We start from the raw sequence: 16012 nt of genomic DNA, 5'->3' as shown, positions 1-16012 counted from the left end.
CAGTTTTGTTGAATTAATTGAACTGAATAGGTTTAACTGGATTTTGAATAAATGTGCAATTGATAGTGCTTCGAATCTTATTGTGGCTTCTCTAGGGAGGGAGTTCCAAAGCTGCGGCAGCCACTGAGAAGGCCCTCTCCCATGTCGCACAGCACACATCATACAGGCTAGCACGGTGAGCAACAAACCAAACAGTCCTGGGTTCAAATCGCGACTCTGCCATGAGCTCCGTGTCACATCATCAGCGTTCATGGACCACAGTGCTGTAAACATGCCTTGGATACGCTTTAAATGGATCTGCTTTCAGTAAACACAAATATTGGATTGTGCTGGAAGGCCATCAGCCATCTAGAAGATTTCAATTGCCTGCTTTTCATCCAATTAATCCATTAATGGATTGGTTGTTTGAAAATGCTGTGCATTTATGATAGCTGAGTTTCCCTCTATAGAAGCTTGTGGTTGGGTTTAATGAAGAAAATAGCATGAGTGGGGAGCAGGAGAAGTGTTAACCCTTTCCCCATCTTGTTCCTGAGCTGATTTTGTACAAATAGGTGACTTGTACCCATTTGCTCTTGAAAAAAGCAGGAAACTTCCAGTTAGTGAGTGTGAAGTCCATGGGCTGACTTGCAGCCCGCATGTTTTAAAACCTCATAGATACAACTTTCCTGTATAATTTTCATAGAAACATACTGTATTTAATTGACATTCTGCCCTTCCTCACAAAGGAGCCCAGGGTGGTTCCTGCATCAGGGCTACCTGTATTTTGAAGAAAGGGCTGGTGCTATGATGCTTTTATTGTTAACTGCCTACATTTAATTGATATTTTTTTAAAAAATACTATTTTAATTCTATTTGTGTTTAATTACATTTTAGTGATGGTGTTTTCTATACTTTTAGCTCGTTATATTTTATCTGTGTAAGCCGCCTTGAATCCCAGACTGGGGGAAAAGTGGGATATAAATAAATCTAATACAACAATAATAACATTTTGGTTGCAGCTACTCTGGGCTGATTGTTCTTCCTGCTCCTACCCTAGACCATGGGTAGGCAAACTAAGGCCTGGGGGCCGGATCCAGCCCAATCGCCTTCTAAATCCGGCCTGCGGACGGTCCGGGAATCAGTGTGTTTTTACATGAGTAGAATGTGTGCTTTTATTTAAAATGCATCTCTGGGTTATTTGTGGGGCATAGGAATTCGTTCATTTTCCCCCTTCAAAATATAGTCCGGCCCCCCACAAGGTCTGAGGGACAGTGGACTGGCCCCCTGCTGGAAAAGTGTGCTGACACCGGCGCTAGACCCTCCAGCTACAAGGCTGGTTACCTACCTAGCATTATTACTCTTTACCTTCCCAGTCCCAGACGTATCTCTGCCAAATTGTGGGTGCCACTACATGCATCAAACAGGGCAGGCTTTTGCCACAATAAATCTGCTAATAATTAAGGTGTCAGTGACAACATTTATTATTATGGGGTGGGGGGGCTGCAATCAAATGACAGCCTCGGGGCCGCTGCATCAGAGATTAGCATGGTTAGGCATGGTTTTTACTTGATCGTCAAACATCGTTGTTTTTGAATGTTTGAAATAGTCGTTTTAAGCTGTTTTCAGCTGACAATTTTAAAATGTTTATTCTTTCTGTAAACCACTTTGAGCTCCCCCACCTCCCACCCCCTTACAACCAAGCGGTATACAGATTTTGTCAGGGAAATTTTGTCAGAGAAACCCCGGATATATGGCAACGCGATGGAAAAACAGCCCCCAAAGCGTATTTTTAAGGGGAGGATTCCCCCCCAAAACTAAACAATTTGGTTTTGCGCCCCCAAAAAAGAGCGGCTGAAAAGAGCACGGTGCGCCTGACTGCGGGCAGAAGAATTTAGCGCCGCTCCCTTAGGCCCTCCCCGCTGTTCTCTACGGCGCTTCCTCCGCCCCCTCTCATCTACCCCCGCCCTTCCGCGGAGCTCGAAGGGGGCGGGGCTTCCTCCAGCGCTCCAACCCTCTATTGTCTTCCCTCCTCCTGCCCCCTCTGGCACACCGTGCGGCTCTCGGGCGGCGGCGGAGTTTATCGCCGCTCCCTGGGCCGCCCCCTCCGCTTTCGGCCGCGGCGGCTACGATGCCTCAAGATGGCGGAGGCGGCCGAGCTGAAGGTAGGAAGAGGAAGCGGGGCGGGGGGGGGGGGAGGAGGGCGCCCCCCAGGAAAGGGGAGGGGGAGGAGAATTATAACAAAAAATAAGAGAGAGCTTTTATTGCATAAAGCAAATGGGTAGAAAAATGGGGGGGGGGGAGATAGGGGAGGAGGAGAAACCTGGTGTGCATTTTTTTTTTAGGGGGGGATATAAGGAGGGAGCCCCCAAATAAGATGAGGGAGCCTTTGCTGCATGAAGCAAATGGGTAAAGATGACGGGGGCTGTAGTTGGTAAAATGGGGGTACTTGGGGCGCGTTTTTGTGGGGGCAGAAGGGAAACACCCCCCAGCTATTTGGGTGTGTGAAGAATATGAGAGAGCCTTGAATATATACAAAACAAATGGGGGATAGAAAACGGAGGGTTGCAATAGGCAAGAGGGACGGGGAAGGTACCTGGGATAATTGGGGGTAGAAAGAGGGACATCCTCCCCCCAGGAGGTGGTAGAAAAGGAGGGGAGGGCTGGAAGGGGGGTACCTGAGGGTACAATTTTTTGGCAGGTTGGGGGGAGGGAGAAGAGAGGTGGGTGTGGAAAGCAACTGTGCAGTAAAGCCCAGGGTAAAAGGGGGAGGGAATAATGGGGGAGTGGGGGGCAATGGGGTATAGGTTAGGTTAGTGAGGGGTGTAAAGAGAGTGGGGTGTGAGTAGCTGTGGGGGGGTTGATATTGGGGGGTGAGTAAGAACATGTGCAGAGTGAGAAGCCTTGGTAGGGTTTGGGGAGTAAGAACATGGGATCAAGGAGGGGGCGGGAAATGACTCCTACAGGAGATCATGAGGGGGTGGGGGGTTGGAGTTCAAAGTGAGGGGGTGATGGGGTGAGAAGAGAATTTGCCTGGGAGGGGTATTAGTGTGGGAAAGAGGGGCTGCAAAACAGAAGATGGGGTACAGTGGCGATGTGGAGGGAGGGGTATTTTGGCGAGAGAGAGCTATAGGGAGATGGGGGTATTTGGGGTACAGAGAGAGCAGAGAGAATCAGACATGAGTTCAGGATGAATTGGGGAGGTGAGGAGTTGGGAAAACCTGTGTCGTAAAAAGGATATTAGGGTGGGGGAGACAAATAATATTGGGGTAGGGGCAGAACATCTGGGGTGATGTGAAGCTGATAGAAGACCCAAAGGGACATTGGGTATGTGTAGTTTTGTGCAATGAAAACCAGAGGTGGAAGGGTGGGCTGTGGCAGGAGGCAGGGGTGTACGGATTGAGTGTGATCTGGGGTTCAGGAGGGATAAGATCATTGAGGAAGGATCATGGCTCAGTGGTCTGCTTGGCATGCAGAAGGTCCCAGGTCCGATCCCTGCTGGCGTCTCCAGGTAGGGATGGGAGAGACCACAATTGTCTAAAACCTTGGAAAGCCACTGCTGCCAGTCAGTGTAGAGAATATTGAGCTAATTGAACCAATGGCTTTATTCCGTATAATCTGCTCAAATACAGCCACAACATGTGGCTAATAAGTATGGTAAAAGCAGCTTCCTGTTTCCCCTGTGCTGCAGTTTGTTTCATGATATGATCCCATAACTAGAGAATTTGGTGTGGGGTTGCTCTCCTGTATATATGGTTTTTTTCTTTCTTTCTCATCTTTAGGAGTCAGAGTGCCCACTGCCATCATTGCCCACTGCCAGACCCCGGAATATGCAGTTGCCCCTGGTAACTAACGAATTCTGAAACCAATTTGGGGTCCTCCTTGGTGTGTTAAAATCCCCTGCACGGGTTCCTATCTGGCTTTTCCTGGGGATAAATCTTGAGGTTCTACCCACCTTGGCTGGGAATAGTCATGGGGACATCTTTAAACATTCATAGAATTGTTAAGACTTTCCAGCTTTTGTCTTTCCTTACCTTCCATCTTATTTTTAATGAAACAACTTTATTGTCTCTTTGATCTTTACTAACCCCCAACGTTGAGCTTGCTGGGAAATCTAGGTCTTGAAATTGCAGGAGAGGATTGTGAATCCATCATTTTTAAACTCACCTACCCAAGCATATTAATAATCATCGCTTGCTTATCTCTGATCCTTTTTCCATTGGCTTAAGGGGCTGCGTTGTAAAGGAATCACTATGTTTTAACTGCATGGGGAGATGGGGGAAGATGACAGCCGTAGAATGCTGACAGACTGGACAGCTTCTGTCAATAAAATGACAAGCTGGCTTGACTGGTGAATACCTCACGTGGGGCTTTCAGCCAGGTGTGGCCACACATTGTTTAGTAGTAAGGGAGCTTTGTCTTCAGGTCGTTGTAAGTATTTATAGCAAATATGTGTTAGCGGCTTTTCGTATAGGCTGTGCACATGTACAGACTTTAAAGCTTGTTCACACATACACACAGCCCTTGAATAATGCCCTCTGCTTCTTTGCCCAAAAAAGTCTAATTTGCATTAACAGAGGAGGTGGTTAAAACAGTTTCTCCAATGTACCACTTTGCAAGGGAGGGGGAGTTCACACAACAGAATGTTCCTCCATGCAAAATCAAATCTCCGTACTACAGCAGGGAAATGGCTAGGTTACAACTCCTCTCCTCGCTGTATTAGTTTTCTAAGTGCACAGAATCTGAGTTTTGTTCTGTTTTAAAATTACGTGGATCAGTCTTGTGATTCCCATACAGCCCAGATTAGTACAATCTTCCCCTTGCTGTTAGTGTGAACCAGACCGCATCCATCACACCTGTTGCAGAAAAGAATGAAGTTGAGAACATTAATATTATAGTTGTGACTGGCTCTGAAATGGTTGTGTCATTGCGTAAGAAACGTTTTAAATAAAATAATGCCTTTGAACTGAAGGGGGACATGAAGAGCCAGAACTAGACATTTTAGGAATTAGGTCTAATGTATGAATGGGGCTGAGAGACTGCAAGGAGCCATAGTCTTGGAAAGGGCTAAAGAATCTTTAGTGTGTAACGAGAGAGAGTCATTAGCGTGTAACACACTCCCTCAGACAGGCAATCCAGACCACACTGAGGCATTTGACTGGCTAAGGAAGATTCAGTTAATGGTCAAGACTTTTGAAAGCATTAGTTTGATTAGAACAAGAAAAGGGGGGAAAGGTAACTTCGGCTACCTGCAAGTTTGATACTCATGGCTAAGAAACAAATTAGTTACTGTTTATTGCGAAACCATGAAACGAACTTTTAAAAAATATATAAAGAACAGTTAAGAGTTGCAATGTTATGTGAGATTTTTTTCAAATTTGAACAGGTTCACGGGAAAGTTCATTTTCTTTCCCTTTTATCTTGGAAAGCAAGGTCAGCCTGCAGTTGCAGTTTGCTTAAAAGGAAGAAATGAAGCTCAGGGACAGCAACTCTAACAAAAAGAACAAAAGTTACTTTTTAAAAGGCTAAGTTGGCAGGCCAGCTTTTCATCTTCAGGGCTGTGGAAGGTTTGACTGTGGTTTAATAGCAGGTGATCAAATGCCAGCAGCAGTGACTGAAAAGATACTTTTATACCAAATAGCTTCAGGTGGCTCAAGCAAGCTATTCAAGGTGCATTGTGCAGGGTACCTGCCCCTCATGGCCGGAATCTCTTTGGGGTTAGGGTTGAACTGGAGAGCCCTGAAAGAAGCACCTCTGTACATGTAAGGTGTCACTTCCTGAACTTCTGAGAGCCAGAGCACACCTTTCCTGAAATTAAATTGGAACACTTTGCTTTTAACACCTGGAGAGGTGGGCAGAGGAGCTCCTGGTATACTGGTCCCATAGCCAGCCGGGGCCCAAGATTCTAAATTTTCTGTTTTTTGTTTTGTTTGTTTTGTTATTTTAAGAAAGTAAGCCTATAGCTCTCCTTGAAAGTAAGTTATGAAGCAAAATGTGCAGGTCTTCTTCCAAGCCATTTTTGTGAGACGGGCCAAACTGGCTGCTCCCAATTTTACGTGTTTTTAGCCAATGAGTGAAGAAAGATCAGTGACTGCCAATTGAGTTATTTGGAGACCAGACAGGATCCCAGGGCTTCTTCTTGTCTGGCTCCTGTTGCATTTTCTAGTTCTTGGGATCTCTGTAGTTTCCACGTTTCCCCACCACAGGTGGGGTGCATATTTCATGTTGTTTATCTGAGATCAGATACTCCTTAGAAGAAGTTATTTTTCCGCAAACCCTGCTGCGCAATAAGGGTGGGTGGGTGTTAGACAATTTCCCCCCATACCCATGGCAAATGCAAAATGTGAAAACACAGCAAAGAGAAGCTAAAGACCAGGCTCTCATTAAGGACTCGCTGTATAGTTAAATTACTGTACATTGTTAATATCCCTGGGTTACCTTTATGTTGTGAGCCACCCTGAGATCTACAGATGAAGGGCAGTATATAAATTTTAATTAATAATAATAATAGTGCAATAATAATAGTAACTCAGATATGTGCATATAAGGTTTAGGTGGCAATATTATGCACACATGCCTCCTTGAGATTAAGTCCTGCTGAACTCTGCAGTGCATACTTTTGAGTAAACGTAGGCAGAAGTAGGAAATCCTGCAACTGCAAAAATGTAAGAGGTGTGGGGAGTGTCAGGCATATACAGTGGGTCAGGTCGGAGGAGATAGCACAACTGCACAAACTCCCTTCTTCTCCCCTGCCCCCTCCCACTTTTTGCTCGGAGCCGCCTGTGGGCCTTGCATTGCCACCCCCAACTCCTCCATTTAAAGGATGGAATTTTCCAGGCCCTTTTTCTGCCAATCCCCCCTTCTGCAAACAAGGCCTCAGCTAAGACATTTCACTTGGAGGAGAGTAATGTTTAAGCACATGGGTTGGTTTTTTTTTTTTTTTGTGTGTGTGTGTGTGTGTGTGTGTGTGTGTGTAGAGCGTTGCATTTTCAAAGGCTGATTTAGCCCACCCATGGAGCTGGAGCATTTGCCCAGCTGGCTGCCTTGATGGCTTTCTTAACCTCTTTGAAGTCTGAAGGCTCCCTCCCGGCAAACTGAATCCCCTCTTGTCTCTCTTTCTCGCCCCCATCAACCCTTTTTCCATGTTCTGCTTTGTTTCGTTTGTTCCATATTTATTTGACTGAGACCAAGAAAGATTTGGTTTCCCCACCTTGGAGGTCTGTCTGTCTGTCTGGGGTTGGGGGGGGGCTGCAGTGTCCAGGAAGGGGCTCCTTTGGAAAGAGAAATGCAGGGTTTGTTTTCAGCAATTGTATACTTAGGACTAGCTCTGATAATTTTGCATATTTGGCAGCTAAAAATAAAATAAAAGATTTCCCAGACTCAGAGGCAAGCAGAGACTAGGCAATTCCTCACTGTATATATAACTATACATATATAGGACTCCCAAGAACTTGCAATGCTTTGTCAGGTACACATGGAACAAAGGGGGAATTTAGATCTTGGGTGGGCACTAAAATCTTCTGCAGCGCCCCCCCCCCCCCGTTTCCTGCCATTATCCAGCTTCCTCCTTCACCTTTGCCCACATGATTTCAATCTAATCTTCAGAGGCTAGGAACTTGCCTTTCCTCTTATATTAATGAAAAATATTGTCATGATACAAAATTCTTTGCCCCAGGTAGCAGTGCTCCATCTTTGCACAGAGAAGTTGTGGATCTGCAGGGCTTAACTCAGGTGCTGCACAGATATTTTGACTTAGAAGATGGGAAACCTCTTTTTACAGAAGATGGGTTGGTCTCGCTCAGTAGAGCCTGCCCAAAGACCGAGGAGACTGTGACCCTCCAGTTGTTGTTGGGTTAGTACACTCATCGTTCCATCCATTGGCCATCCTGGTTGAGGCTGATGGAAGTTGATCTCCAAGATGTTCAAAAAGGAGTCTTTCCTAGCCCCATCTGGAAAAGCTGGGAATGAACCTAGGATCTCCTGTGTGCAAAGTTTATCATAAGAAGAGCATTTTGGGTCAAGCTAATGGCCTGGCCACTGCAGCATCCTGTTCTCAGAGTGGCCAACCAGGTGCCCATTATGGGAAGCCCGAAAGCAGGACTTGAGCACAGCAGCCCCACTTGTGATTCCCAGCAATTGGCAGCCAGAGGGACACCCTACCATTTTGCTGTGGCCCATCCCTTGGGCCGCAGAAGCAAAAAACAAAATGCCCACGAGAGCTTAGTGAGAGATCTTTGTAATTCTTGAGAGTAAGAGTGCCTTCTTGATGCTGCATTCTGGAAACCAGAGAGGCTCTTGGCTTCAAGACAACCTTCTCTGTGTCTGTTGCACTGGCAAGAGCTCCCACTGAAAATCTGAGAAGCAGATTGAAAACCACGCATTGTCCCCGTATCTCTATGATATAGACTGTTTTGTTGTTTGCGTTCATAACATTTCTCAATTTATTTTCTGTTAAACAAGAAACAAACAAAAAAGCAACAAACAAGACCTTAAAAGCAGACTGAACCATATAAATAGCATAAAAACAGGAATGAGCAGCCCTCTGCCCGATTTACAAACCAAACAACCCTGAGACTCCCAAATTTAGAATGCTGTTGAGGATTAAAGGGAAAGGATTTTATCTTTAATTGAAAACCCCTGGGGTGATGCTCTGTGAGCCTTCCTCTCAGGTTGTCCTATAATTTGTGTTCCATCTCTGAGTAGCTCCTCCCATATTACAAACTTTTAGTGTTTTAAATACCGGTAATTGTGACATTCATCCTCAGAACAGCCTTGTGAGTTAGGTGTTTGTTCTCATCCTCCTGGGTCTGCACACTCAGTAGAGGTGAGACTCTCAACTCATCTTCTCTTAGGCCCCAAAGCAGTTCTTTATCTGCTGGACCAGAGTTGCCCTGCCTTATCTTCTGAATTGGTTGTTCTTGAGTTTTGAGCAGGGAGAGAAGCCTGTGGAGGTTTGAGGTGAGGAAATGTGGCTGGCAAATGTGAAGTTGGGTGAAGGGGTGGGAGGTGAGTACCCTTGCAAGAAAGACTGTCCACCTCCTCTCCCTCCAAACCTCACATGTGTTGCTGGTCAGTTTTCTCTCTTTGATCTTGGTAGTCAGTGAGGACTAGAAACCAATTTAAAGGGTGTCTAAATTCAGGTAATCTTTCAAACCAGCAACTGGAGACATGCTGCAAGCTTCCATTCCCCTTACCCCTTGCTTGCACACTTGTTAGCCCCCTTCCACTTCCTGCTTTCCACCCAGCTGTAGTGCTGGCTGGGGCTGATGGGAGTTGTAGTCTAAAACATCTGAAGAACAGCAGGTTGGAGAAGGCTGACATAGAGCCAATAATGAGCACTCAACCAGATGTTGAGTTGCCTAACCATGGTATTGCCCCAGTCTACATTTTACCATCTTGAAATGAGAGGAAAGGTGTTTGCTTCTGTAGAGAGGAAGTAAAGTCCCTTTCCTCATAGGGGAGTCACTCCATCTTCTTGATAATTTTGGTATCCCTTTTCTGCATGCAAAGCGGGTACTTTCAACTGAGTTAATGGGCTACCGGATCCTTTGAGCTGCATTTGAGAGGCATTAGACCTGGGTCTTCTCTTCCCAAAGCAGGTGTTCTGCCACTGAGCTCAGGTGACCACCTTGGCATGATCCAGATCTTGGGAGACATTAATGGCTAACCTGCCCCCCACTCCAAAGTTTCCAAGTATGACCCAATGCCTCTTGAATGTAGGTTATGTCCTGCTCCCCCTCAGTTCTTTGGGATGGTTTAGTCCATGGGTAGGCAAACTAAGGCCCAGGGCCGGATCCGGCCCAATCGCCTTCTAAATCCGGCTCTTGGACGATCCAGGAATCAGCGTGTTTTTACATGAGTAGAATGTGTGCTTTCATTTAAAATGCATCTCTGGGTTATTTGTGGGGCATAGGAATTCGTTCATTTTTTTTTTCCAAAATATAGTCCGGCCCCCCACAAGGTCTGAGGGACCTCTGCTGAAAAAGTTTGCTGACCCCTGGTTTAGCCTATAATGTAGCATGATAGGAAGCAGGCAGCAGGGGGGCAAATTGGCTAAAGGTATCACATTCCAAAACATTTTGTAGCCAGGGGGAAAACCTGGGGGAAGTGTTTAGGGGGGTGGATTTTAGGAAAATGTTTTATTGCATGCAGTGCTTTCTCATTAACCCTAAACTTATTTTGCTGATTTGAGAATATGAAGTGTGTGTGTGTATTTAATGTATATCTTAGTGCTCACAGTTGTATTGTGTGTGTATTTATTTATTTATTTATTTATTTATTTATTTATTTCACACAATTTACACACTGCTTGACTTTTTTATTTTTAAGGTAAAGCTATGCAATTTTTAATAGTATACATGTCTTAGTTTTATTGAAATGGCAACCGAGAATGTATCTAGGAGCTAGTGATAAGAGCTTTTTGCCATTTGGGAAAATGAGAGAGAGAGAATGTTTCGGGTTCCTGCAGGTGACTTAATGAGCTAAGAGCCCAGGTCCAGAAGGTTGAAACGCCTTACCTTTTAGGCTGCACACATTTATGAAGCACCTGAAGATGGTCTGCGTTTGGCAACATCTGAAATTGTTTTTCCAGCACCAGATCCTAGAATTGTTGCTTGCTTGGCCATCCAATCAAGTACATCAGCACTGCAGTTGCTGATATTACTGCTTTTGAATCTTGTATTTGACTGGGAGGTGTGCAGGACTATGAATTAGCTGTGTAAGTAGTATTTTTAAAACTGCTTTAAAAAGTATTTTACTTGCAGATCTGAAAGAGAAGGCTTGGACCAAATTCATTATTATTAATTTCATTAACAATTTTATGGACGAGAGGGCTATCGATGGGTGCTAGGCATGATGGCTATGCTCTGCCTCCATGGTTAGAGGCAAGAATGCTTCTGAATACGTGTTGCTGCAAGCCACAGGAGGGGCTTTTTGTTTTTGAATCCTGCTTGCAGGTTTCCCATTGGGGCACCTGGTTTGCCACTGTGAAGACAGGATGCTGGATTAGATAGGTCCCCCTTGGCCTGATCCAGCAGGCCCTCCTTATGTTCTAGAAAACTCTTCTTAAATGGTTTTCTTCCACCAATTTCTCCATTAGGAAAAAAAAAATCAATTCCCCTCCCATTTCTCTCTTGATTATATGGGGTGAGGCGAACCTGAATTTTTCTTCCTCCTCCCCAGGCTTTTGCTTCTTTAGCCCAAACTCTGTGCCCTAAGCAGCACCCCTTTACCTTCCTTTTGTCTAGGAGTACCCCCCACCCACCTGTCTTCCACCGTCACAACTAGAAATCCTGCAGAGTCAGTTTGGTTCTTGTGTAGATGGAATCAGGAGCTGGGGATAGGTGCTTCATTCTGAGTGATAATTATTTATTTATTTATTTATTTATTTATTTATTTATTTATACCCTGCCCATCTGGCTGAGTCTCCCCAGCCACTCTGGGCGGCTCCCAATCAAGTGTTAAAAACAATACAGCATTAAATATCAAAAACTTTCCTAAACAGGGCTGCCTTCAGATGTCTTTTAAAGATAGGATAGCTGCTTATTTCCTTCACATCGGAAGGGAGGGTGTTCCACGGGGTGGGCGCCACTACTGAGAAGGCCCTCTGCCTGGTTCCCTGTAACCTCACTTCTCGCAATGAGGGAACCAGAAGGCCCTCGGCGCTGGACCTCAGTGTCCGGGCTGAACGATGGGGGTGGAGACGCTCCTTCAGGTATACAGGACCGAGGCCGTTTAGGGCTTTAAAGGTCAGCACCAACACTTTGAATTGTGCTCGGAAACGTACTGGGAGCCAATGCAGATCTCTCAGGACCGATGTTATGTGGTCCTGACCGCCACTCCAAGTCACTAGTACCAGATGTGTACAATATCAGATGTTTTCATGCCAGAAATTGCTAGCAGTAAAATTTGGAGTTCAAGGAGTGCCATCTCAAAATCTATATGCTTCTCTAAATATTCTGTTCCTCTCTCTACCCCCTTCCAGCACATGGTTATGAGCTTTAGAGTGTCGGAGCTGCAGGTGCTTCTGGGTTTTGCGGGCAGAAACAAGAGTGGGAGGAAGCATGAGTTGCTCACCAAGGCCCTGCAGCTGCTGAAGTCTGGCTGCAGCCCGGCCGTTCAGATGAAAATCAAGGAGCTGTACCGGCGACGGTTCCCTCGGAAGATCCTCACCCCCTCGGACTTATCCATGCTGCACCTCCAGGCGGGACAGCTGCCCTCCACCACAACGCTGACCCAGGGCACCATGTGCCACTTGCCCTACGACAACGGGTCAGTGACCTCTGGGGTGCCGGTTGGCATGTTGCCCCCGGTGCCTATGTTGGGACCCAAGCATGAAGCGGACGTCCCACACCTGTCTCCCCCCATCCACCCGGTTCACCCGGACGTGAAAATGCGGCGATTGCCCTTCTACGATGTATACGACGAGCTCATCAAGCCCACCACGTTGGGTAAGTTTTCCAAGCTGCTTCTTCCTTTTTGCCCTTTCCTCCCTACTGACTCTAGAACTTGAGATAGCTAGGGAAGAAGAGTGCTGTGGAACCCAGAAGCTTGCAAACACTGTCTGCCAAAACATTGGGCCAGCCAGGGGAAATAAGATGCCACAAGAGGAAACCATTATGTCTGAATTGACAAATCATGATTTGCAATTGGCCAGCAAGCCTTGGCTTGAAGTGGGTTTGCAAACCTGGGTTTGTGGTTAGCTCTGGTTTGGCGTGATGACAAATGGAAGAGAAGGGTCAAGGCTCGGCGATAGAGCAGCTGCTTTGCCTGCAAAAGGTCTCGGGTTCAATCCCTGCTGGTATCTTCAGGTAGGGCTGGCCATGTCCCCTGTGTGGAAACCCTGGAGAGCCACTGCTGCTGCCAGTCAGTGTAAGCAGTACTGAGCTAGATGGACTAGTGGCCTGGCTCAGAATAAGGTAGCTCCCTATGCTCCTAAACCTTAGTTATGCTGTTGCTCGACCCTGTGAGGTCTTCTATGCCATAGACATTGAGGTGAACTTACAAAGTTGAATGCTGAAGGGATAGAAAATGAAAAATAGACTGGCTAATTTGAATTACATATTGGAAAGATAAAAATGACAAACCAAACATCCTCCCCTCCCCCCCCCATCCTGAAAGCATAGTTCAGATCTAAATAATATTTGTAAGGTTCGTATAAGCAGAGAAAGTCCAAAAGTCGATGTCAGTCTAAGGAAGGCTTTAATACAACCATATGTTACAGGATGGAGTGGGTACGGTTTGTGCGGCAGAGTTTGTGTTCTGGTTAAATTATTTAATCAGTCCAATAATCAACAGAAGAAAATGGAAAGAGGCAAGCAGCTCTTCACCCAGGATTGCCTTTTGTCCGTTGTGGGTAGGGTGCTAAATGATGGTTAGGGCAAGCCATGGTTCATTGTGCTGTGGAAAATAAGCCACTGAAACCAGGGGACAGATTAAGAAGCTTCTCTGTGAGACAATTTTTGTTGAGTCCCAAGATTCCAAAAAATAAACACTCTTCTGAGATTTTAACAAAGCATTAGTGCTGTGTGTGTCTCCAAGGAGATGGAAAGAGATGGTATAGGCAGACCACTGACAAATCCTTGCAAGTTTTGGTTTGATTGTCAGGGCCAAAAGTAATTATATGTGTCTTATGGCACGTGAAAAATTGACAGATTTGTCATGGCAAGTGTGTTGGTGAGCTAATGCTAGCTTAATAATAATAATAATAATAATAATAATAATAATAATATGGAGTGGCATGAAGTGCTGCAGGAATGTTTAACTGATAGTTCTTGCCTTGGCTTCACCTGCAGGGCCCGGGAATTTCTCTATCCCAGGGCTAGCATTTTTCAGATTTTTCTGCTGAGGGGCAGAGCTGCTTGCGTCTCACCCTGTAATGGTAGGAGAGAGAGTATGAAGACACAGAGATTCTAGTCTCATATACACCAGGCACTATGCATTCTGCACTGAAAGGAAAAAAAATCCATTATCTGTGTCAATTGTGCAAGTTGCACAATGCCTTCTGCCTTCCCTAACTATTTTGTGATGGTTTTTTTGCTTTGCAAGTTGTGCGCAGGAACCTGAATTGTGCAGGCCAAACCTCCCCAACGTAGGGCCCTCCAAATGTTTGGGACTGGTCATAGTTGCTGGGGCTGATGGGAGTTGTAGTCCCAAATATCTATATATTGAGGTGCATAGGAAGCTGCCTTCAGCCAGATCAGATGGCCAGTCGGCAGGTTTGGATTTGGGTGGGAGGGTCTTCACTGTAATCTGCTGCACATTGATCCGTTTTTTTAACTTCTGATGCCATGGATTGGGTCCTTCTGCATGCAGAGCACATGGTCCCCCACTGAATCATTCCTTCCCTCCCAACTGGTAGTGCACACTGGTGATTCTTCACCAGTTTCCTCTCTACCTCCATGCAATACTGTTGCTGCAATGTGTTAGCTGTGCTTGTGTTTTGAACTGTTTTTAAACCTAGTTGATATGGCAGTTTAGAAGGCAGTTAATAAATTAAGTGTAATAATAGTATTAATAATCCCTGACCATTGACCATTGCTGACTGCTAGGGCTGAGCGATGGGAGTTGGAGTCCAAGGATATCTGGAGAGCTGCATTTTCCCCACCCCTGTGCTAGATATTAAGGAGCCAGGGATAAACATGTGGAGCCCATTTCCATTCCACCTATGATGGAGAGGGCAAATAGGTGGTCCAGGGAGCCTGCTGAGCTCCCCCCACCCCATCCTCTTCCCTCTGTTTCAGGATTCCTTTGTGCATAGCAGAATGCTTGGTTTGGCCTCTCCCATGTGGGCTTCCGATTGCGGCCTTGTCTGATCACTGCTTAGCCTCTGGCCTTTTCTCTTTGCAGCATCTGTGAACAGCCAGAGGTTTGAGGAGGCTCACTTCACCTTTGCCCTGACTCCTCAGCAGGTGCAGCAGATCCTTGCCTCTCGGTAAGGGCCATTTTATTTTCTGTTTAGGATTAGTAGCTCTTTCAATGCACACACATGTGCACACACACACACACGTGCGCACACACACACACACAAATGCAATGGCTGAGTGCAGACATCGTATGAAACCAGTCAAGGGTGCTTAATTGGTGTGATGTCTGAGCTTTGTGATTGCCTGATAAACTGAAATCGGAAGCTGGTTTGAAGTGTGCCTGCAAACTGTGGTTTGCACTGAGCATCAAGAAATTTTAATTACGCATTAGGACTATTGTTATTTTGTGCAGTGTCTGAATTGGCAAACCAAAGTGACAACCGGTTCTTTGCCTCGAAACAGGAGTGCTCAGCCAGACAGAAAATGAAGTCAAATAAGCAGCTGGTAAACCCTAGTTTGGCTTGTTTGTTCTAAACTGTGATTGATACAAACTGTGGTGCGGTGTCTGAACCGAGCCAGTAACATAAGAGCAATACTACATCCAGGATGTTTATTTCAAGTATTGCATCCTCCTTTTCACCAGAAATGCCTACAAAGTGGTTTACAAAGGAAAAAACCCAAAATTAAATACATTATATAAAACATGAAGAAAAAAACCACAATACAGGACTTTACAATTCCATTCACTCAAAACCCACACAAATTCCACATTGCCTAACACGTCCACACCTCAAATCAATTTTCACATGTACGCATTCACCCACACAAACAAACTAATGGGATAGTATGCAGGATGAGTTGTGTTTAAACCAGTGACTCTTGCTTAGAGAGCAGGCTTTTCCTGTTGCTTTCACACATACAGAGAGAGAGAGATGTTTGTAGGTAAGAAAGAAAGTAAAGAAGCTATGTTTATTGTCAGATATACACAACTTGGGGAGTAACTTTTTAGTTCTAGCCTTAGTAGATAGTCTACAGTAGAACAAGGCAACCAGGCCGGCTCCTTCGTTTAGAGGATAGTTAAAGATGACCTCTCACCCCCCCCCCAATATTAATATTTTATCTGATTTCAAGATTCAAAATCACATTTTAACACTCAATAATTATAACCCTATTCTGCAATACTAATGACTTCCTGCTCACCCGTCCTTGGTGTTTATAACTGTAATATAATT

General features: G+C 45.4%; 1 protein-coding gene across 8 annotated transcripts in view; it reads left to right on the top strand.

Annotated features, from left to right (window-relative positions):
• Nucleotides 1-16012, top strand: part of PIAS3 (protein inhibitor of activated STAT 3) — a 34587-nt gene that overhangs the window by 471 nt on the left and 18104 nt on the right. For 2 of the 8 annotated variants that reach the window (XR_014558889.1, XM_083716462.1), the window contains exons 1-4: nt 2002-2141; nt 3759-3821; nt 11960-12425; nt 14824-14908. Coding sequence is in view for 7 of the 8 variants with exons in the window: in XM_083716462.1 (XP_083572588.1) it covers nt 2118-2141; nt 3759-3821; nt 11960-12425; nt 14824-14908 (638 nt within the window). In the remaining variant the exon portion in view is untranslated. Of the gene's footprint in view, nt 1-2001; nt 2142-3758; nt 3822-10300; nt 10694-11959; nt 12426-14823; nt 14909-16012 lie in introns of those variants that run through there. The other 6 variants (XM_083716466.1, XM_083716463.1, XM_083716467.1 and 3 more) reach the window with 5 other exon arrangements.

Source organism: Podarcis gaigeae, assembly GCF_964106915.1.
Source record: "Podarcis gaigeae genome assembly, chromosome: 16".
Taxonomy (NCBI): domain Eukaryota; kingdom Metazoa; phylum Chordata; class Lepidosauria; order Squamata; family Lacertidae; genus Podarcis; species Podarcis gaigeae.
This window is presented reverse-complemented; position numbering and strand designations above follow the sequence as displayed.